This window comes from Sander lucioperca, chromosome 3 (genome assembly GCF_008315115.2).
Source record: "Sander lucioperca isolate FBNREF2018 chromosome 3, SLUC_FBN_1.2, whole genome shotgun sequence".
Lineage (NCBI taxonomy): Eukaryota > Metazoa > Chordata > Actinopteri > Perciformes > Percidae > Sander > Sander lucioperca.
The window spans coordinates 42,132,988-42,157,466 of NC_050175.1; the positions used below are offsets into that span (position 1 = coordinate 42,132,988).

Below are 24,479 nucleotides of genomic sequence, written 5' to 3' on the forward strand. Positions count from 1 at the left end.
GTTTTGGTGGAACATGTGTACATTTAAAAGTTGTTTTAGTCAGGCAACAGAAAACTCAGATTGGACAGATAGTCTAGCTAGCTGTCTGGATTTACCCTGCAGAGATCTGAGAAAAGGTTAACCATAGTACTCATAAATCGAACAGAGTTTAAAATGCCAACACAAAAGAAAGTGGAAGGCAACGGATATCTGGCCTAAATGAGTAAAATCCGGCAGAATTTCTGTCAGCAACGGAGCAATCCCGGAAGTGGAACGTCAAGAATATAGACTTATGGCGTTTTTCCAATACATTTAACACTCAGACAACCTGGGGCCTGGGCCAGGGTTTGGTTCCCTAGGCAGTTTTGCTCACTTTGCAACTTTGGTAGTCCAGCCTTAAGTAAAAACACAGACCAGCAGCAACTGTTCTTACCATTTCACAAAAAAACAATCAGTTACACCAACTGTCTCTTAACCAGCCAAGTGAATGACAAAGTTGACCTTTTATGAACAAACTCAAGGTGAATATAAGTACGGTACATTCACTGAAAGATTTGAAAGAAAGTCTTACCTTGCTTAAGCTCATCTAAGAATTCAATCAATTGATGACTGAATACTGTGAAGTTGATCTTAAACAACTCAGAAGAAAGAAGTGTCAGGTTGTTCAATACATATACTGCCAGCTACAGGTGCTCCGCTCTGGTTTTCAAGAAAGAAAAGAAGAAGAAAAAAATATGAATAAATAAATAAATAAATTTAACAAACTACTTGTCAAGCGACACAAGCACAAACTTAAATTATAAGATATAGAAGAGGGTTTGAAGAACATCTGAAGAACAACAGCTTGAAAGTAGTAAAAACAACAATTTAGATACTCAAAAATAAAATAATAAAAGAGAATGTTAAAAAATTTACCCCTGTCTGATGGTGACAAGACTGCAGTATTACTACTGTCTGTTAACAACAGGGTCTGTTGGTTAGTCAGAAAGGCAAGTGTCTAAAAATCAAGATTCAATAGTAGAATACTAAATAGAAGACTGTTTTAAAGCTATAACTTTTATAAAAAAATAATACATTCTCTCAGGTATTAAAGGTTTCAGACATTGACATGTTTAGGTGAATTGTTTGTCATTAAATTAGATGCAATGAGAGCTGTACAATTCCATATGTGGTCCTAGTACTATTAGAACCCAGCCTGACTGCCAACATGCACTCAATGACAACATACTGTTCTTCATTGCATTGTTTTTGACGTGTGTGTAAGGAATGTACAACATTACAGTGTTCACAATGAAAAGATGTCTATTGTACAGATGATTTTACATTATTCAAAAGGTCAAGAAAACATGAGCAAGTTACTTTTAAGATACAAATGAAAACTTTTTTTTTTTTACTTTGCTGATTTGTTTTGTTTGTTTACATATCAAGTTATTGTTCTAAATGAAAATGTGTAATTGTTACTGTTTTATACAGCATTGTTCCTTTGTTTAAGATCACTTTGTTGCTGGTAAAACTACTACTGTTCAGTTACTGGTTCCTCACTGGTTTGATTTTATGTATGTTTATCTTAATTAAAATGTTGAAATGGACTTTTACTTGCTGGTTATTACTCACATGTTTCTCTTAACTCACCTATTTTGACCCTGAATGTGCTTTAAATCAAGCTAAAAAGATTTAAATCTTACTATTTATGTGGTTACAAACTTTATTCTGTTACACTGTAGTATTGATGACTGGTAATAATTGGTCTCTTTTTTATTGGGAGTGGTGGGGTGGAAAGGGAAAGGACAATGCAGCACTGTGGATCTGGTATCTGGTTTCCACAGCAACCCATATTAAATTACGTAGAGGCTTACAGGTGGTGGACTTTAAACAGAGGTGGAGGGACAGGTGACGCAGACCACGGGGAACTCTCTTCTTCCTGGAAAGAAACCAAGCAACTGCAAAAATGGTAAGAGCAAGACATTCTTTCCATTAAGCCTTTTTTTGTATGTATATTCTAATGTAACAGTGTTTTGTGTGTACTTACCTGCCAAGTGACACCCTACTAATTGTCACCTTGCAGGCTAAATTCTTCACACCAGTTCAAATCAATGGTAAGAGTATTCCACAGCACCGCATGTTGTTTTCCATCTATAACCATTATTTAAAGGATTGATGTTTGAAATGTACTATTTGCCAGTCTGTCTTGTCCATGAGTACTGCACATTTATCTTTTTTTATAAACAATACATGTTAGGTTGCTTGTAAGGACGCACATAAGGAACTAAGGCCGAATTTGTTCAGTCTTATTAGTTCCTGTTAAGTAATGCCAATGTATTTCTTATCTAACCTGCTGTTTTATGATGGATAACCTATGCTAAAAATGTCCCTTACTAAATAATACAATGAAATGTTCTATGCTGATGTAATCCAATACTTTTTTCCATTACCCTCGCAGAGTTGAAGGAGTGCTTCTCCTTGTATGACAAGAAGCAAAAGGGCAAGATTGTTGCCAAAGACCTGATCACAGTTATGCGCTGCCTGGGTACAAGCCCCACGTTTGGTGAAATCGAAAGACATCTACAAGTTCACAAAATCGGTAAAGTACAACATACAGTTAATCTAATTCGTTTGAGGCAGGGCTTGTAGTCAAGACCACCTTTGTCGAGTCCAAGACCAGGACTAGTCAAGACCAAGACAAGACCGAGTCCAAAAAGGTTTGAGTCCAAGTCAAGACCGAGTCCAGGACAGAAAAAAGGTCTTATGCATGACAGTATCAAGACAATCATTTGGGTTATTATTTGTTGATCTAAAGGCAAAAACAGTGTCACAACACCCAGGATTTGTAAGTATAGCCATTCCCCTTGATATCATATAATCTAATCTAAAGAAAACAGACTGACATATGGTGATACCTCATAATAGCAGTGTTAGAACTGATACAAACACCAACCCACTACTATTACCGCTGCTAGGTACTAGTACTGAGCATTTGAGCAACTAAATGACAATATAGCTTCACTCCAGATGTAGTGTAGAAAGGAAGTGACCAGTATTGTGTGATTGGTTATCAGGTGGCCAGTGTTTCACTTTCCCCTCCAATATTATTATAAACATAGTAAAGACACCTGGACTCGGTCGAGACCAAAAGCCATATTTGGCAAGACCAGTGGCAGAGACCGAGACAAATACAAGTCCAAATTCCAGTGAGTCCGAGACAAGTCCGAGACCATAGAAAAACCGTCTCGAGTCCGGACTCAAGTCCAAGACTGGACTCGAGTACTACAGCCCTGGTTTGAGGGGCCAGTCAAGGTTGCGAACACTTGATCAGGGGGACAGTGGTTAAAGAAGTCAAAACAGAGTCTTACACTAAAACTTTAAGGTGGAATTTGTTTTGAACTGTGTTTATTCTATGTCTATGAGTATGGTCACTTTTAGGAGGTGCCTATAGAGAACAGCTATTTCTTTCCTGATATACACTATTATTGGGTCATTGTAAAATCTTGGGTTCAAGGCTTTTATAAGGCAATTATCAATTAAAAAAAAATCAGAGAAAAAACAGTTTCACCTATTTAGCTCAAAATGTGTACAACATACAGAAAGACACCCTTTATTCCTAGATACATGAAATAAATATGGTTAAAAAAAATTCAACTCCAAACCTTCAATGAAATAAGAAGAAACCTAGAAAGAGAAACAAGGGAAACATTTTTTTTTTCCAATCATTAGTTCCAATATTTCTATCCCCAAGTGGCCCTTACAGCCATTTTTAATGCACATTTAAATATAATTCCTGTCCAAACTTGCCAACTCGTTCTTAATCTTTCAATATAATTTGACACAGACCTAATATTTGTACTACATTAACGTTTAGAAAAGACAGGTGAGCTGGACTTCTCTACGTTTCTGATGATGATGCACAGACAGATGCAACAGGAAGACCCCAAGACGGAAATCCTGGAGGCCTTGAGGATGACGGACAAACAGAAGAAAGGATACATCCAGGCATCTGAGCTCCGGGCCAAGCTCACCATGTTGGGAGAGAAACTAACAAACAAAGAAGGTAAAATGAACACTGATTCTGATAGATGAGCAACCTCAAGATTGAAAGACTAGAGGAAGCTGCTAAGTTGCTATGTTTATACGGAGCTATAGCAAACACTTGTAAAGGCTACTTTTTAATCAATATAAGGTACAGTATTCTATAATATACTGTACGTGAACACAGAGTGCAGTCTTTAAATGTTTGGACAGTTTATTTGGCTCTGTATTATAACACACTGGACTTTAAATCAAACTATGAGGTTCAATTTGAAGGTATTAACACCAAAAATCAATGAACCATGTTGATTTTGTAGCATTTCTTATACATTTCCCTAAGTACAAAGTGCTAAGAGAGCTACACTGTTCTCCAATACGAATGTGAACATCCGAAAATACCCTTAAACTTTGTCAGAGTCATTGTTTTATTCAAAATCAGTTCGCGGAAGGAGAGCCAAAACAATGAACATATATTTGTCCTAATACTTTATGACTGCAGTGAATGTCAAACTTCCAGGGCTAAAAACTGGGATTTGTAAAGAGGGGTTGGGACTGTAACTTATGTGTGTACCATGAGATGACAAAAATCAATACATATTTCAGTTAAAAGAATAGCTTATAGCTTGGCCTGGCTCTCCCACTCTCCCCCTGCTCATCTGACAAAGTCTTTTCCTTTCATGTCTCACATTTACTACATCTTCATTTCATACCGTACTGTATGCCCCACAAAGACAATCCTCTGTAACTGACTACAGCAGGTCTGGCTTTAGACTTCAGCTCAGTATCTCCCTGGGAATTGCAAGCTGCTTCCTTAAATTCACTACAATTTGCCCTATGCATAGCTGTCCTAAGACCTGTCTGTGTAATACAGCTTTCCTCCGGATATTTCCTCCATTTCCTATAAACCTAACATTACTTTCTTCTTTTTCTGCTGTGTAGCTGATTGTATCTTCAGGTGTATCCTCTTGAATACTCACTTAAAATGCTGCCAGCCCTCCCCCCACGTTTTTGAATTTCACTGTAACTTCAGGACTCAGTGGATTCTGTACTTCTCCGACATGTCAACATTGACGTTTCATTTAATATGTAAAATGATGAAGGTAGAGCTAAAGCAACATTTTTGTCCAACGTTTTTGAAGCAGAGAGTTCGACTCCTGCAGCGACGCTGATATCCAGTTAAGTGTCTGTGGTTGATTTTAAAGCCATTTGTTATTTTAAAAGCCCAAGCTCTGTCATTCATACGGTTACTGGCTTTAAACCATCGTCAAGATTTAGTTCAAAGTACTGTCAGTGTACTGCCTCTGGATGGGTGCTGTGCACGTACAGCACAGCAGGGAGACTTTCACGAAGTTGTTGGATACCCAAACTATTAAAAGTATAGTGATGCCACTAGATGCCAGCAGTGATGAATGCAATCAAAATGAATTGAAATGAGATGGGAAATACATTTATAGGATATATCATACTTTCAATGTAAGGGAGGTTTAAGCTGACTCTCAAAAAGCACAAAATGACCAACAGCAAAATGTACTTAAAGTGATGGTTCGGAGTAATTTCACCCTAGGCTGCTTTGCACATTGACCTCGAGCCAAACAACCCCCCATAAGCTTTTTTCCCTTGTTATAACGTTGGTCGAGTCAATATCAGCTGGTTAGCTTAGTGCAGGTGCTAATGGATCCATGTTTGTATCTTGTAAATTACCCCACTAATAATGCCCGGAATGATACCAAACTTCTACAGTAGTACAAATAGTTTCTGTACTTATAAAATGAGGCATTAGAAAGTTTGTAACTACACCAGAAGTATATTTAACTTGTGTTGTCTTTCGGGTCCCAGTGACCTGGAGGACAACACAAGGGTTATGTACTTCCGTTTACTTTGTTGAGAATTACTCTCTAAACCCTGTTTCTTGTAAAGTAAGTAAGTAAAGTTTTTTTCTAGAGCCCATTTAAACACAGTTTAAGCTGACCAATATGCTGTACAAAAAAGCACTAAGGTGCTGTATTAACCCTTGTGTTGCCTGATAGATACTCCTCTCGGCTGCTACTGCGCTATCGGCGCTATCTCGCAGTGCTTACATACTACTACTACATACTTCTGGTGTAGTTACAAACTTCCTAATACCTCATTTTATAAGTACAGAAACTAGTTGTACTACTGTAGAAGTTTGGTATAATTCCGGGCATTATTAGTGGGGTAATTTACGAGATACAAACGTGGATCCATTAGCGCCTGCACTAAGCTAAACAGCTGATAACGCTAACTCGACCAACGTTATAACAAGGGAAAAAAGCTTATGGGCGGTTGTATGGCTCGAGGTCAAGGTGCAAAGCAGCCTAGGATGAAATTACTCCGAACCATCACTTTAATGGAAAAAAGTTTTTCATGTGAACAAATTATTTAATTCACTACATTAGAAACATTAAGGAGCTTTTATATTGAGTAGAGATCGCCAATAATGAGGTGAAACATTTCAGCTTTGCTGATGATAACTCAGGAATAACAGGAATAACAAAACCCACTCACAGTCTGGCTCAGCACGCTTGTTGGCAGCTCTACATCTTTTGAAGGAGTTGTCAGACAGTCAAAAACTCCCACAAGCAAAGTTTCCAACCCTGAGGAGTTCCGAATAATGGTAGCAGACAAATGAGTTTTCAGGCAGCGCTCTTTCTTATCAATTCCACTTACAAAGCTGTTTTGTCCGTCTTCTGTGTCTAGTGGATGATCTCTTCAAAGAGGCAAATGTCAAGTCAGACGGGGCTATCAACTACGAAGAGTTCACCCAGATGGTGACGCTGCCACCTGTGGATTATTGATTTTTCAACCATGATGGGGGTATTGGCTTTACATACACTGAACTTCAGAAATCCCAAACTGTATTAAATCTACATGATGTTGGCAGACTATTCTCTGATTTTTAAATTAAATGCAGAACCTGTTCCCATAGCCTTCCTCTATGACTGCACATTGTGAAGCGCTGTCATTATACCGTATTGTAATGAACACTATATGATTTTGCATGTTATTCTTTAACGGGATCACATTTGAAAAGCAAGACATTTTTCGTCAAGCCTGACCCTCCACCCAAAACAAATGTAATGTCCAGTTTGACATTTTGTGTATGTATTTCTGCATGCGATATATTAAATCTTTTGTTTCTTGAAGTAGTTTCTCTTCATGTGGCACTGTCAACTTTCCACACATCAGTATTACATTGCATTAATTTCCTACACTTGTGTGATAAAAGCTGTGTTTGAAATGTATTTTAAACCCTCATCCATATCGTTCTGTTTCAGCTGTTTGTCGTCTCAAGCCCTGCATGCATAATTGTCATGCATTTGACATTTGTTTTTCATTTGTATTGCATTTACATAAGCGGCTTACAATTACTTTTTTTTTCCCCCACAACTTTTATTTCGTAGTATAAATCACAGTATATAAATATCCATATATAATAACACATCAGTGATTAATACATGAATAACATTTTCTCCAAAACATGTACTTGTTGTATTGCCTCTTAACATTTCATTTAAATGTTTACAGTACGATTTTGTTAAGAGATTGTACTGTAGTTAGCCAACTGATTGTTTTGAAAAATGTGTTTAGTAGCTATATTAGCCACTTGGCTAGAGTCTTGATTTTGTGCTTGGAAACCAACATAGTCATTAAATGTACAAATATGGATCTTTTAAAACAGAAAAAGTACAGATCAAACAATCAGTCCAACAAACTAAATTAAGAAAAAGGTAAAGGCTTGCATAATCCCTGCAGTCAAACATCAACTGTGTTTCAATATGGGGATATGTTTATAAATGGAATGTGAATGCATCAGCCCATTGCAAATATGATTGGCCCTTTGTTACAGCCCTCCCGATTGTCTAATCAGTTTAGCAAATGTAATTCTTTTTTTTTTTTTTTTACAAGAGGCTTCAGACTTCAATGAATAATATTTTAATTTTAAAATCTATATAAAAAATAGTTCATATATTGCAAGCTAACAAAACAATACTTTTTAGATTCTGCAAATATGTCTAATATCTTTCTAATACATTTGTTGTTCTTTCACACAACTAAGACTAAAGAAGTGTTAAAAACAGGCTACATTAAATTATTCCAAAGGACATAATGAGAACCTCTAAATAGGCACCTGATCCTTACAGTAGGCTATTTCACAATATAAATTTTTTTTTTTTTTAAATTGATTTTCTGGTCAATATAGTAAAAAGCCTCTTGACAGATATGCCCTTTTCTTTTTACACAACGAAATGAAATACAGGAGGATACGATGGCACTGCAACTGCCTGGGCTGGACTGCATTGATAAGCTGCTTTTATAATTACTGCTGAAAAGAAGAAGAACTGCAGCCTACATACTGTACATGTCAGTGCTAACAACAAAAGACGAAAGAGTGAAGTGTCATCAATACTTTAGTTCCTAAACTAAAAAACACAGTTGCCAAAGTATAAAATGTATAAAGCTAATTCCTTAATACACCGTGCTAAAACTAATGTGATATGACACTGACTTAGTGAGTCCCTTACTTTTTGAATAATTTCACAATCATTAAAAAAAAGCATGTATTCTGATATGCTGAATTTAACTTATATTTCAGTCAAGTGGTTAATTAAAACAATACCATCAAATTGTCTAATATTCAAGTAGATAAGGCACTGGGCCGGCCAATACCTGACCCGAAATGTTTGGAGCCTGTATGGCCTCTAGCACCAAGTATTTCCTGCAGCTCCACTGTTCACATTTAATTTTTACTTGAACTTGTGACTTAAAAAGTGTAGTGAAGTTATATCAGTTACAGTTACACAGCTGTAACTGATACAACTACTTAAAGGGGCTGTGCTCGAAATACTGGAGAAAAACAGTAGTTTGGGATTGCCTTTGCACAGCTCTCACAGACTGTTCGCCAATATGGGAAATAGCAAAGTTTTTTCAAGGCCACATGCATTAACTTGCATGCGCAGCCAGACCGGCTCTCAGAACAGAGAAGCTTGGATTACAACACACACAGAGGGAATGTGACTTCATTCTCTGCTCAGGACAAAATATTTGTTTGCTCCTATATTATGTTATTCTGAATGTCGAGTACAGCCCCTTTAAAAAAAAAAAAGCTTTTTACAAGCTGCTGCAGACATTAAACGTGACCGTTTCCTAAATCCCTCCCCCGAACAGTGATTGTCCAATCACAGCTTAGCAACCGTAACTAGCCACTGCAGACAGGCCTGTCAAGCTTTGGATCTCTCTCCACACGTTGAAGCGATGTGAATGGTGCTGTAGTGAGAGTGATACTCAGTATGTCAAATGTTGTAGATTGGTGTCTTTTTATCCTTATCAAATCAAAACAGGGTGTAAGGAATACATTAAATTTGTAAATAATGTAAGCAGCAAACGTTACCATGTCGGGCTAACTAAAGCTATCTACAGTAACTGCGTTACTGCCAAGGCTGAAAGTTAGCACATCATTAGCTAACTATATTGTGTGAGGTTACTCACAGCTTAGTCTATATCCTTGATGTTCCACTTCTGGGATTGCTCCAGTGCCACAGGAAATTCCACCGGATGCATGTCTTTTCGCCGATGTCCGTTTCCTTCCGCTTTCTTTGTGTTGGAATTTTAAACTCCGGTGGATTTCTGAGGACTATGGTTAACTGCTCCTCAGATCTCTGTAGGGTAAATCCAGACAGCTAGCTAGACTATCTGTCCAATCTGAGTTCTCTGTTGCACGACTACAACGACTTTTAAACGTACACATTCCACCAAATCAAGTTCCTTCCAAAAACAATTTTGCAGCGCCGCCCATGACAATGGTGATTGGTTTAAAGAAATGGCAATAAACCAGAGCATGTTTTTCTTCCACCCCGGAATGCTTTGTGGACTAGCCAGACCTTCCTCCGCAGTGCTGTGGAGGAAGGTCTGGCAAAGCGAGACTACTCACAGCTGAAGTCATTACCTGAGATATTATCTGAGCGTTACGTTTGCTAAACACATCGGTTAGTCAACATCCCTAAAGCCTATTCTCATGTTTGTTTGTGTTTTATCATACGTATAATACTAGGGCTAACTAGCTCAACAGTTGCCAACTGTTTCTTTTTTACATGAATCAGCTTGTGAGGATGCTGACCTTTTGTCTGGGACATGCAGCTTTAGCCTCAGTCTTTTAGCACAATATCTTGTACGTAGCCGTCAAGTGCATTTTTAAGACCTCCTTTGTGGGGTTCTCATTTTAAAACGAGTCGGCTTGAAACATGTTTTTAAACAGCTCGTCGAGCTAACATTAGCTTAGTTGGCTAGCTACAGCTGCTAAAATTTGCCAGCAACAGTTGGCAAAACCAACGGCCACTGTACTAGAAATGAGAGGCTGCTTTTGTTTACTTCTGTCTGAAATCAAGGACCCATAGTTTCAAAAATGACTGGGCTGAATGGTAAATCTGCGAGATTGAAAAGCTCGACAGGTGTAGCAACAGTAACTAAGGTGGGTTACTTAGGGGGGTGGGGCTTAGCAAACAGTCATTATTTTTAAATGTCACATGAAGCATTTATGAACCACTTTTTGCACCATAACATTTGTACCACATTATACGTAAAAACCACATTGTGAATTGTATACCTGTCTGTTTTAATTTAACAGTTAGTTTCTGCTGCTGTCAATAAAATGAAAGCATTGTACCAAAACATAAAGGTTAATGAGTGGTTTATCTACATGTGTAATGATGCACTATTAAGCTGGCTACATTGGTAGCAGAGCCCTAATGTAGGCCAACATCTGTTAAAAAGAAATCGTGATTCATAAATTGTCATTCTGGTCAAACTGTATAATATAAAATGTGCAAACAAATATTTACATTCTCATTGATTTGCTATGAAAGAGGCAATGCTTTGTTATATTTCCAATTAATTTTAGACCTGTATAATAATGTCACCAGCATAAACATGCAGAGTTTTGGAGTTTTGGACTAATTCATTCATAATTAGTCTGTAGTGATGAAGAACTCAGGAAAGGGCTCAGATTATTGACTGTAAATGATGATTTATATTTCACCAGTGTTCCCGTTGATGAGTGGTTACTTTGTTGCTGCTCAGCGGCGAGACGTGCTGCTGGAGCGGGAACGCTGGCTGCAGGTTTTGCAGCACTGCGCTCGTACGTTAGGCAAGTGGCAGCGGCCGAGCCAGCGGAGAGTCTGACAGAAACGAAATGTTACCCGATCGCGAAGGCAAACAGCTCCTGTGTGGCAGAGAGAGAGAGAGAGAGAGAGAGAGAGAGAGAGGTTAGATACAGACTTCACTGGCACAATGTCTGTAAGCCTCTTAAGACATGCCCTTTAAGTTGAAGAGTGACAGGTGTGAGTAGTCCCACACATTCTGCCTATGCTCAGGTTTAGAGGATTTCCTTCTGATCAGAGCTTAAAGATGTGTGACAAATTAACAAATATTCCTAGTAGAACAAGTGTCTCTGTTCTTTTATTGCCGTTTTGTGCATTTAAAAAAAGAGACTGACAACACAAGTGGATAAAAATAAAACCTGACACCTTGAAACAGGACACTGCATGTGAAACAATTACAAAGAAAGAGCTTACAGTGTCTAATCTAATATCATTTGAAAAAAGGCTCAGCTTTCCCACGAATACAGTACATCCAATGGACCATAAAACAAGACAACTCATCAAAACGTATGCTTTGTCAGAGCAGAGGGCAACCTACTGCACTAGGATTACCAACAAAAGTGTACGTTTGTGTACACAATTTGTATCCGTCAACCAGAGCACACAGCAGTTACAGCAGAAGCATGAAATTGAAAAAACAGTCCAGACAGCCATTTGAGCGTGGGCTGTTATTGAATCGTCACACTTTATCAGACACTCGCTGTTTCAGATTCTGATGTTCTTGGTATAGCAATACCAAAGTTGTGGGTGACTGTGGAGAGCAGATGGCTGTTTTAGAAGATATACTAATGAGAAAAGTGTTATGTAAGTGGGCAAAAAACAAACAAATCAGTATCATCTACAGTAGATCCCATTGTAAATATGCTTTCCTTAGCTTTAACCATGTTTTAAGTTTGACAATTGTTCTGATATGACTCTAAATCAACTTTAAAATGACTATCTTGTTCACACATCTGACAGAAAAGTAATGCACCTTTTAAGATGTGGTAAACCAATGTAATAAATTAATTAAGAAGTACTGGCACTTCTTGGCAGTTAAGAATATCTGTTGCACATCATCCTTCTCTCACTTTTGCAATATTTTGTTTTATAATACAGCAGAAAAATACTGATAGAACAAAGACCGTAAAAAGACTGACACTAGTAGTAGTGACCTACAGATTTTTCTGTGTCTAGGAAAATGTTCAACACAACAGTTTTGGTATTAAATATTAGATTATACTGTATGTGACGAGCTGTCACCTAAATTAAAATCTTCATTCGTCCAATATCACTTTGAGATATCTCAGCCTTGTGTACCGATTGACAATGTGACCTGAGGAACGGTCAGAGGTTCATCAAAAGCATTAGGATTCATCCTCTGAGCCCCATGATCATCCACATATTTCATGAAAATCTAACATTATCTTTTCAAGAACCAAAGTCTTGGACAAATGGAAAAGTGAAGTGTCATGGTGGCATTAGAAGCAAAGTCAGGGTATCCTCAAAACGATTAGAAATCATACCAAGACAATGCATCATAATTTCAATCCAAAAATATGAATTTTGGACCAAAAACTTATTTTGGTTTAACGGAGTTAAACCAAAAAAGGTTAGACCTGGATCTACATTGAGATTTTGGGGGTCTAAGGAAGCACTCTGAATTGCCATGCTCAGCAACAAACTTGCACCCATGGTTGCACCCTCCAACATGGCTTATGCACACTGTACTACTGCACTACTGAACCCTCTTGTGTAAAGCAATTATCAAAACTCCAGAGTGCAGAATTTCCAATGTCACCCAGATCAGAGAAACTCCATGACATCAATGGGGTACGAAGGCCACAGCTGCAACTTAATACATAGCATTTCCTGTTTTCTATACACCCCCATTTGCGATCTTTGACCCACTCACCAACATGCCCTATATAGAGCAGCAAGCAACAAAAGGCAGCAGTGGAACTTCCGCAGTCATATGCTTTACTTTCCTTATTTTGGAATACAGAACATCGATTTGGGTGAGAAGGAAAACCTGTACACGGGGAGCCCCTCTTCAGCCCCTCACCCTATGTATCATCAGTAGATGTGGCTTTGGATTTGTTTTCGAAAAAAAAAACATCTTATGGTCCAAGGGTCATGGAGGGTTAATTACATTATAATGAAAGAGCGAGCCAGGGAACAAATAAGCTGAATAAAGAACATAGTGAAGGGCTGTTGAATGATCTTCAGTACATATGGAATCGAATTAACCAACATTGAACACTGCATAAGCACAAAAGACACCATCTCTATGTTAAGCAGTTTATATAAAAAGCGTCACCTTTATGTCTTCATCTTCAATTTTAGGTACAAAAGATATGATAGGCAGAGGTGTTTATTGAACCGTCACTGCACAACAACAGTAGTGCTGCTGAACTGTCAATCATAAACTTATTGTGTTCTGCCACTTACTGATGAATATAAATGTATAATAATATAACAATTTGTGAACACAACATTGACCCATATACTGTAAGTTGATATGGGAAAGTTCTTGGCAAACAGTTCATTTATTACACATCCAGCAGCTACAGAGCATATATCATTCATTTGGATTTGTGTTTCTGTAAGTCCAATATTCACTCTCTTTTAGCTCTGTTTTTGGTCTCTACCAACTCCTGAGCAAGTAGTGTACAGTGGGTTTTTAGAACTTTCTCATTCAAAGCAGCTGCCTGCTGTAGCCGAAAACAACGCTATGAGAGCGGTGAGAGTAAATCAAAATAGTAAAGTTACCTGACAACCAAACAATGAGCTGTAACTCACTATAAGCTCCGTAAAGCCACGTCTCACCAGAGAGCTAAGTTCAATTATAAATGTTTAAATACGCTACCTGGATAGTTTACATTAACTTCGTTTTTCTTTACTATGCCCAAATTAAGGCCTGGTGTTTTTTGCCATATACAGTATGGACATGTATGTTCTTCAGTGTTTTAAATAAAATAGCCCCTAGCTAAGATTTAAGAGCTTAGAAACATTACACACAGACTTAATCATTTTTAAAGAGATTTTTGATATGAATTCTAAAACAAATCCATAAGCTCAATGATGACTTACCTCTATGAAAACCCAATGAAGCTCATTAGCTCCCAACATTAACTCAATGCTGTGGGAATCTGTGTCTGCAGGGAGATCTTCAGACTGAATGCAGGTCATTCATCCACTTGACCTTCTTCTACTCTCCCTTAGGTTTTTTCCAGGCACCAGCTCATAGACTGTATGTTAAACATTACTCTTAGCTTGCATACAAATATTCAGAGGCGCCATGAATCATATATCACTTATGCCACAATGTTGCCAATCTGTTTTTTAAACAGAAAAAAATCAATGCAGCCCTGAAGGTAACAGAAAAAAGGCTCATACACACTTACATTTTCTAGTAGAGCTAGTGGTTTAAATTCTGCATCGCTTTGCTGCAAGGACATCATTTGTGAGTCTCTGATATGGGTGCATAATGCAACACATTGAGATCGGATTAAGAAGACCTCAATGTTAAGGACAAGGCAGAGCTGTAGTCCAGAACATTTGTCTAGTCCAACATGAGACAGAACTCAGTGGGGGGGTTTGAGTCAAGACAAAGACCTCTGCCAAGACCAAGTCTAAACTAAGAACTAACCAGCACCCAGTCACATCTTATTTACCCATCAATATTTGGTATTCTACACAGATCTATTACCATTCAACATTGTCTGTAAACAATAATGTGTAATGAAAACAAAGATTAAGCACTTCATTCTGATGAAATCTGCATCAATTTATGGTGGAAATGTCTTAATTAATGTAAAGGAAAACACAGGTGACAATTCAAAATATAAAAACATAATGGAATATAATGCTATAGCTCTCAGGCATTCTGTATTGCTTTTCAAATATTTATGTTGTCCCTGCTGAGTCAACACACATGTAGGAATGATTTACTCTTCCGTCCTCTTTTGTGTCTTTTGTTTTGGGAAGTGACCTCTTTAAATGTGCATGTAGCATCTGTTCACACTAATGACACATTCATTAATTTTATTAATTTATAAACCCTTGGACTGTAATAGCTCAGATGTGTTTCAGTTTTCTGCTTATGTCCAAAACGTTGTGCACATTTAAAACATATCCCACATATTTGTGTTCTTTAAGAAGTTGAGAATAAGGTCGTAATATTTTTTCGAAAAAGTTGTAGTATTAAAGCAGCCATATTATGCTCATTTTCAGGTTCATAATTGTATTTTAAGGTTGTACCAGAATAGGTTTACATGGTGTAATTTTCAAAAAACACCATATTTTTGTTGTACTGCAGTGCTCTCTCTCACTGCTGCAGATCCTCTTTTCAGCTGGTCTCTGTTTTAGCTACAGAGTGAGACCTCTTTTCTTCTTCTTCTTCTGTACTATCTTTGATTGTACTTGCACATGTGCAGTAGCTCAGATGTAGATCATGTCAGCTAGCTAGCTCCATAGACAGTAAAAGAAAGGCTGTTTCTACAACTTCGGTCAGTTACAAGGCAGGATTAGCTGGGAGACTTTTAAATGAGGGTGCACATGTAAGTAGTTCTTTTGTAGATTATGGTGAACTTGTGTGTGTTGTAGCAGTGCTTTGCTATTGAGAACGAGGTAGCATGCTAGCGTTAGCATGCTAGCGTTAGCATTAGCGTTAGCATGCTAACGCTACGAGCTAATAGTTGCGGTTAGCCTGCTTGTTTCGGCTTGTGACGTAGAAAGCCGTGCCGATTTTGAACAGCTCACCCGGAGACTGAAGGCAGGACACATTCAGAAACTGTATCTCACTCTAAACACCATGGGTGGATTTTTTTCAAAGTTTGTATGTGTGTGGAAGCACCAGAGACACAAAAGAACACCCCAAATCCCAGAAAAGGTGATTTTTTCATAATATGGGCACTTTAAAAGAATAAAGTCACAATATTTCAAGAAAAAAAATCAACCTGTCCTATAGTCTGCTGTACATCTTGTTGTTGCTCTGCTGATATGGTAGTATCTCATTCAGACTGTCTGACGGATACAGAACCCTGTGTGGGACTCCGGATGAGGCAGGTTAAGCGAATGTGCGCTGCATTTCATCAGAGATGGAAAAGTAACTGAAACTACTTCTGATCAGCTATAAATCTCACTATTGTGTGGCATATTGTCTACACAAATGTTAGCTTCACAAAATCCGATAAAGTGAAGCTCACAGGGGCGCTTGGTTAGCTCACCTGGTAGAGCGTGCGCCAATATACAGAGGTTTACGCCTCGACGCAGCGGCCGTGGGTTAGACTCCAACCTGTGGCCCTTTGCTGCATGTCATTCCCCCTTTCTCTCCCCTTTCATGTCTTCATTAGTCTTATAAATAAAGGCCTAAAATGCCCAAAAAATTATCTTAAAAAAAAAAGAAAAAAAGTGAAGCTCACAGCCACTTTCCCAAGCTTTTTAGTGGGAAGCACATGCAGCGACTAACACCTTAGGGTGACTAAAAATAACTGGAGGCACACATGCAATGACATGCATGTGTCATGGGACAATTTTAGGTATCACAAAAGTGGTAGGGACATATCCCCACCGTCCCTACAATAAATTACGCCCATGCAGGTCAGGGCAAAGCAGAGGCTCGATTTGCCTGCAGTGCTGGCTGTAACAAGGGAAGAGGAGGAGAGAGGGGCAGGGGCTTGTGCGGCCTCGCAGAACTCAAATACAGTTGTCGGGCATTGCAACACGCTTTTGATTGAGAATTTATGCCATGGGCCAAACATAAAATTAGAAAAAGCAATAGAAAAAAATGTCTGCAAAAAGGGCACTTATCTAATCAGAGGCCAAAAGGTGCACATACGCACTGAAAAGAACTCATTTGAACACATGTACATTTCTTCAGTGGTCAGAGCTCAGGATCAGAGAGTTTAGTGACTATACGCTGCAGTTTAGGTTATAGGGGGACGTACAGTACAGTATGGCAGAGTGAGCACTGAAAAGAGCTTCACTTTGATACATATATATGGAGAAAATGTCACTAATGGCTCAATATGTCATTTTTTTCTTCTAGTAAATATAGGCCTGTCCAATGCTCCAAAAGCACATGTACAGTCCTTGTGAAAGATGGACTCACATTGACTTCATATTATCCCCTACTGCTAAGAAAATCAACCACTGCTTCCTAGTGGGATATTAATGACCTGCAGCCCAGATGTTTTGTCAGACAGGCACAGAAAAATGGAAATCTGTCTTGGGCTCACACAGCTGCACACGTGGCCTTACACATGAATCATGTTACTGCACTGGTTTCACATTAAACTGATGAGAGTCACAGCTTCTGTGTGCAGCTTACAGTCCACGATGCGAGGCTACTTGGAGCAGCTTTTGCCATACAGGCTCTGACAAAGGCATGAGTATACAACATTGAGCAGTTATATTCTTGGCCATCGAATCAACATATTGTGTTGGTCAATATATATCACAGCAGTGCACAGTATATTGACCGCATCGTGACCAGGCTTTTATTAATATCGGATGAATGTTTCCCAAGTCTTCCTTCCTGATCATTGTCCATGTAAAATGTGTAGTAACAAAAAGTGTAGTTGAGAAAGTTTAGATAACATAAGTATGGTCTATATGTGATCGATAAAATGACCTTCTGCCCCGTCACTTCATATTTCCATCATGTCGCGTCTCTGACTGAGTAACTCCGCAGAGATGTTTCTGATCTGCATCTAATTACAGTCGTGATCGCTCTTGGTCCAATGCAGCATTAGAATGGCTCTGAATTCCTTAAGCTCTGATCTGGAGTGACTTAAAGAGATTCGACAGAAATGCTGCTGTATCAGAAGAAAGAGCCCCTCATTTAAATGTGTGCCAAACACATTTATTCATTTGGCAGAGACTTTTGTCCAAAGTGAGGTCCAATCCAACCACAGTATATTAAGGAGAAGTCGTCGAGAAACAACGCTCACAAGTGCCAAAAGGCTTGCAGGTGCATAAAGTAACATATAGGTGCCTTTGCAAATTACTTTTTTGTGTTTTGAGAAAGTAATAGAGAAGGATCATATAAGGGAGCAAGTACTTTCGGAAGAGGTACACAATGCAAGGTCAGATCTAATTCCTTACTTAAGGCAGTAATGTATCCTGATGAAAGATGGGTCACATTGCAGCAAAATAAATAATTTCATTATACTTTGGATAGTGTAAATATTGTATTTTCTGGAGCCGAATACATTTTTGTAAATACATTCCTTATTTATTTGACATTTTCTATATTTGCCAATGTAATGAATGCCATTGTGTATTGCTTGCACGGCTTATTTCTATAAATTATTCAATTTAACTCACATAATGCCTCAATTTTATATTTAAAAGTGATTAAATGGGCAGAATTGTAGTGAGCAAAGTAAATCATGGACTCTACAACACATACAGTATATGTTGTGTAGTAACTTTTCCTCTGAGAATAATGAGTGGGTTTTCACCATACCCCATTTATTTCGACACAAACTGACTTTTTTTGGGTTTTCAGTAATGTGGTCTCTTTTCTGACCAAAACTCAACAAATCAATCATATTAAATAATTGGGAATGCAAGAAATTGTAAGCCAGCTGATAATTGAGGATTGTCATGTCAACTAAACCTTTAACACCTCTGTGAGAAGAGGTTTTACCTTTCTTAATGTTGGAGGTGAGACATTCGAGGTTCTCTTATTATATTCTGATGTTCTATGGCACAGATACCATTTCATATTTAGCAACTGCTGATTGCTGAATATGTCTTCATCTAGAGGGGTTAAAAGCTTTAGTCTGAAGCAACAGGAATATCTTTTTTTTTTCACCTGATCTGCAGCAAAAACCCAGACGAGGAGGCACTAGTCAACCTTACATTCTCTGAAATCCATTTTATTTTCCTTTCAATGTCAGGTAGATATAATTTTATGATTCTGATGCACGTCATTGTTTAACTAAATTCGGCCCATTGGATTCAGTCTGTTGGTTTCTTTGTCTTCTTAATGAATGGGATTCGTGGGAAACTCTTACCAGTTAAAGCACACATGAATTTGTACATGAACACGCATGTGATGTCAGACATTTGACATGTGGAATATACTATTTCAAATGAAAAAAACATGAACTTCCCAGGATGTCCTTGACAACAGGGAGGGAAAAAAGAACATTTGTAACCATCTGAGTGCCTTGTTGGAGCAAAACACAGAAACAGTTATTAACTGAGATGGAGGGTCACACACAGTGATAATAGGCCAGCTGTTGGTTGCCATGTTATCATACACCTCAAATTCATTTCATGTCCGATATGAAACCGAAATGCCATTGAACTGCTGTGACCTACATTGGAAAATTGAATGAAAAAGTTGCAAATGATGTATAAGGCCAAATATAAAAGGAGCTGCAAAAGTAATCAATATTCTTTGGAGATTATTGTCATTTAAGAGTTTCATGTTCAACAGGTGAAGCTGTGAGGACCATTTCTGCTGAAAAACTGAACAAAAGAAGCCGCTGTAACCCGCTTCTTCTCTGCAGACATGCATGTGCCTTCAAATAACTTCTGATGGAGCAAAGAATACACCTCTAGTGTAAAAATGGGAGCCGTTTCAAGTCATCTTCTTTAAAGACACATGCTCTTTAAGACACATGCACATTAAAGTCAGATATCAACTTTGGTAAAACGTATTGGGGTACAGTGTGACAGAAAAGCAAAAGATAGGAATGTCAAGACATGAATGATGTGTTTCAAGCAAAAGAAGACTCGCAGCCTATAATGTTTCTGTTGTGAATAGTTGCTTTAATTGCAAATGTCTTCTACTCTATTTCAGTTGGAAATCTGTTCTCTCTTTTTTTTTTTTTTTACACTGCCTGGTAAACAAAGAAGACCTTTGATGCTACTGTAGTCAGCCTTTCCACTGGTCTTGTGATGTGGCATCAATAGAGGAAGAGCTGGTGGTTTCCCAGTGATATCAGTGCTACTGTTGATGAATGGCAAGGCGCATTGATTTATATGTATGTATGCATGCATGGTCAAAAGGGCTGGGGCCAGACGGTTTAATATAGAATACCAATGAAATAAATGTCTTGTATACATAAACCATTAGGGGTATCTTCTTGATATATTTTCTCAAAGTTTAAATTTGTAATTCAACATTCTCATTTTTTCTTACCACTGCTTCCGTGTGACTACAATCAGGAAATCAGTCAGAAATCGAGGCTGTAATGTGGATTCACCTCTGTGTATTTAGTATATTCTGTGTTCCTTGTGTCCATTTTGTTGGATTTCTGAAGAATCCCAACCTTAATTAAAGTTAACGGTCTTGGTAATTGCTCTAGTTTGATATTTCACTTAATATCCCCATTAACGTCAAGTCAAGTCAGGACCTAATATGAATGGGAAGTTTGTTCCTGAGTCTCAGGGCCACAACGGAGAAGGCGCGATCAACCTTTGTTTTCATCCGAGACTGGAATAGCTAAAAGGAACTGATTAGACGATCTTAGATTCCTGGAGGAGTGATGTAGGGTAAGGAGATCAGCAATATATAAAGGGGCCAATCCATGTAATGCCTTAAAAACAAGTAACATTACCTTAAAATTGATTCTATATTTGACCGGTAACCAGTGAAGAGAAGCCAATATCGGGAAGATATGATCCCTCCTTCTGGTTCCAGTCAACAATCTAGCAGCTGCATTCTGGACAAGCTGCAGGTGTGATAAAGATGATTGTCAAATCCCAGAAAACAAGGAATTGCAGTAGTCAATACGAGACGAAATAAGACCATGAATAACAGTCTCCAAGTCCTTACGACAGAGTAGTAGAAGTATTTTAGTTTAGTAATAGTCCTGAGATGAAAAAAGGTACATTTGACAACAGAACTAATTTGTTTGTTACATTGTAATGCTGGGTCAAAGATGAAACCTGGCAAGGCGCACACTTGAGGCTAAAGTCCCCAAATTTTTCGAAAGTTCGTCAACTAAAGTTGGGGGGCCAAACAACATGACTTCCGTCTTACTCTTATTAAGTTGGAGAAAGTTGTTAGCCATCCAACACTTAATGTCTTTCAGGCAGTGAAAAGGGGACTTTAAAGAGTTGGTATCACCCATTTTTAGAGGCAGGTACAGCTGTGTGTCATCAGCATAACAGTGATAAGATATGTTATGTTTGTGAAGAATGGAGCCCAATGGGAGCATGTACAAAGAGAATAAAATTGGCCATAAAATCGAACCTTGAGGTACACTGCATGTAATCGCTGCCGAAGAGGAGGAGATATTTCCAATTTCAACAGAAAAGGTTCTAATTTTTAAATAAGAATTGAACCACTGTAGAGCAACAGCCTGGATCCCTACCCTATGCTGAAGGCGATCCAACAAGATGGAAGTGTCAAATACAGCACTAAGCAAGAGTAAAATAGCACAATTTTCTCCGTCACCGAACAGCAACAAATCATTCAGCACTTTAAGAAGTGCTGTTTCTGTGCTGTGGTGTAGTCTGAAACCAGACTGAAAATTGTCCAAGACATTATTTAAGCAAACCTTCTCCAAAATCTTTGACATAAACGATAATTTAGAAATAGGCCAAAAGCTGTTACAATCAGGTTGGTATTTTTTAATTAGAAACTGAACAACAGCATGTTTAAAGCTAGATGGGAATGTGCCATTCATAAGAGAGCGATTTATTACAGACAAGAGGCTGGGACCAATAGTATCAAATACCTCTTTCAAAAGACGAGAGGGGACAATATCTGAATATGAATAGGTAGGTTTCATGTGTGATACAAAATCCATCAATGCTTACAGGGCCACAGGCACAAAACAATTCAGAGAAGCAGGGTATATGATTGATTTAGAAGGGTCATGATCAGTAGGTGAAATACAAGATCTGATAGTGTCAACCTTGTTGATATAAAAGCTCAAAAATTGTTCTGTGATTTCAAACGTAGCATCAGGGAGTGCTATAGCATGATTTAGTGCAGTATTTATTGCACTAAACAAAATGTTAGGGTTATGTGCATTTTTAGCTATGATATCAGAAAAATGCTTTGCTTTAGATGCCTTGACAAGGCGTTGGTAGGATACCTGGTGATCTCTCAGTATCTCATAGGACACTTGCAGTTTATCTTTTTCCATTTCCTCTTTGCTTTTCTACACTTTTGTCTAATGGCACAAGTCACACTTATTAAGCCAAGGTTGGGCTTTGACTTCGGGTCAGTTTAAAAGGGGCAACAATATCAAGAACATCTGTGACAGTGGTATTAAACCGAATAACTAGATGATCTGTAGACAGAGAGGCGGAGGTTATCTCTGTAGGGCTAGCAAAAGGACAAGCTATGAAAGCATCAGAAAATTGCCTAGCAGTGGACGGGTTCAGTGCTCGGATGTAGCGATCTGGCAAGCAAGGTTTAGGTAATGGATTAGAAAGTGATGCATTAAAGTCACAGGTTTATGGTCAGATAGACTAGCAACATCCAGCTCAATATTTAAAACATGAAAACCTAATGATAAAACAAGTTCCAGTGTATGACCATGTTTGGGTGTGGGACCAGTTACAGACTGAGTCAGATTGAATAAGTCCACAAGTTGTAGAAACTGGCTAACTAAAGGCTTTGATGGACAACAGACATGGATATTAAAATCTTATCCGGTCGGGGAGGGATTGAAAATGTAAAAAAATACAATCTTTGTACAAACAATAGCATTTGTCCCTGAATATATATATATATATATATATATATATATATATATATATATATATATAAAAAAAAAATCTTATCCGAGTTGGGCACAATCAAGAATAGAAACTCCGAAAATTCACAATTCACAATTCACAACAATTCATAAAGTCCTTATTGGTCTATACACCAGCGCACAAATCAGTGGGCAGGACAAATCAACCTTAAATGCTCGCACCTCAAAACTAGTGTACTTACCAACTGGCAATTAACAGCATTTATAGCAATTTTTGAAGATTGTTGATAAACCCCCACCCCTGCCAGTAGATTTGGGAGAACTAAAAAAGTCACAATCACATTGCATTGCAGCCAAGTTTCACCAAAATGCAGCCAAGTTTCCGTGACAAATAAAAAGTCTAGATTACATGACAGAAAGAAGTCATTTAAAATGAATGTTTTGTTCGAAAGTGATGGCACATTCAACAATGCGAATTTGATAGGGATTGTATCCACATGATATTCGATCATTTGAACAGTCAAGGCAACGGAGATTACCGTAGTTGACTCCTCATCTTCTGCAGCCAGGGGAGTGATGATGTCCTCGGATGTTTGTAATTCTTGTGGGAATGATAATGGAGGTGGGGGTATAAAAATGTATTGCCCTGTTGGACTGAGGACCAGTTCCCTGACTTGTATAGGGTTTGTTCTTAAGTGATTCATGCTCTAACATTAGACAAGCTCCGTGATGATCGGAGCAGCTCATGGAGTGGGTGTTTATAGAAGGTGACAAGGGAGAGTAGGTAGTAACTGACAAGGGTTACGTATGCTTCTACTGCTGTAGAGGAAGAGGGGTGTGACTGGGGCATGTGCTTGTGCACGTGTGCGCAAGATGTAAACAGTCACAAGTCTGAGTCTGGAGCCCGTGCTGAAGATTACTGCAGAGCATTTGGCTGCCCCGTTTATTGAGGTGAATTCCATCTCTGCTAAAAAGAGAACGGCTTTCCCAAAACAAATGAAAATTGTCAATGAAAGCTATGTTGTGGAGCCTGCAGGCAGACTGAAGCCAAGTGCTAAGGCTGAGGAGTCGGCTAAAACGTCCCGCTCCGCGACCAACAGACGGAAGTGGACCAGAAATAAAAACACACTTTCCAGTGTTCTTCAACGCATCAATAAGAAGGTTAAAATCCCGTTTTGGAAGTTCACTTTCATGAAAGCGGGTGTCATTAACTCCGCAATGGACTACAATACGTTTGATGGAGGTCGGGAGTGATGGTATCCGTTCTACAAGTTTAATCAGAATGTCTGCAACCCTGGCTCTGGGAAAGCAGTGTGTGACTGCATCAAAAAATGCCCCGTGTGATGGAGTCACCGATAATAATAGTGGTAGGGGGAAAAAGAGGACGAGGAGTTGTTGTGTTTTGATGATCGGTATCGGGGAGAAAACATTCAGTGCCGGTCTCAGGGGAACATGGAGGAGAAGAAGAAGAGGGAGATTGCCTACTCAGTGGGGAAGATTGACGTTAAGGCATAGACTCATTTTTGCGGTCCTGGCAGCGGAGGCCACCAGAGCGCCTGATCACTTCGTGAATAAACAGTCCGATCAACACTGACACGAACGGCCCGGACCGCAGCCAGAATCTGCAGAAATAAAAATTTTACTC

At 38.5% G+C, this 24,479-nt stretch overlaps 2 protein-coding genes across 2 annotated transcripts in view; one reads left to right on the forward strand and one right to left on the reverse strand.

Moving 5' to 3' along the window:
- The first annotated feature begins 168 nt into the window (after positions 1-168).
- On the forward strand, positions 169-7,744 carry calml4a (calmodulin-like 4a). The gene is made up of 5 exons (XM_031290001.2): positions 169-1,930; positions 2,045-2,075; positions 2,420-2,560; positions 3,836-4,024; positions 6,721-7,744. Exons 1-5 carry the CDS (start codon positions 1,928-1,930, stop codon positions 6,816-6,818), a joined length of 462 nt encoding a protein of 153 aa, XP_031145861.1. The 5' UTR covers positions 169-1,927; the 3' UTR covers positions 6,819-7,744.
- A 2,485-nt stretch (positions 7,745-10,229) lies between these two features.
- The window catches only part of LOC116043430 (A disintegrin and metalloproteinase with thrombospondin motifs 7), a 78,671-nt gene continuing 64,421 nt past the window's right edge, over positions 10,230-24,479 (reverse strand). Inside the window, exon 24 of the mRNA XM_031290083.1 lies at positions 10,230-11,239. Coding sequence (XP_031145943.1) covers positions 11,094-11,239 — 146 coding nt within the window. The 3' untranslated portion in view covers positions 10,230-11,093. The remainder of the gene's footprint in view (positions 11,240-24,479) is intronic.

Coding starts and splice junctions, on each gene's coding strand:
- calml4a (XM_031290001.2), top strand. Junction 2,561..3,835: donor TCTACAAGTTCACAAAATCG/GTAAAGTACAAC, acceptor ATTAACGTTTAG/AAAAGACAGGTGAGCTGGAC. Junction 4,025..6,720: donor GAAACTAACAAACAAAGAAG/GTAAAATGAACA, acceptor TTCTGTGTCTAG/TGGATGATCTCTTCAAAGAG.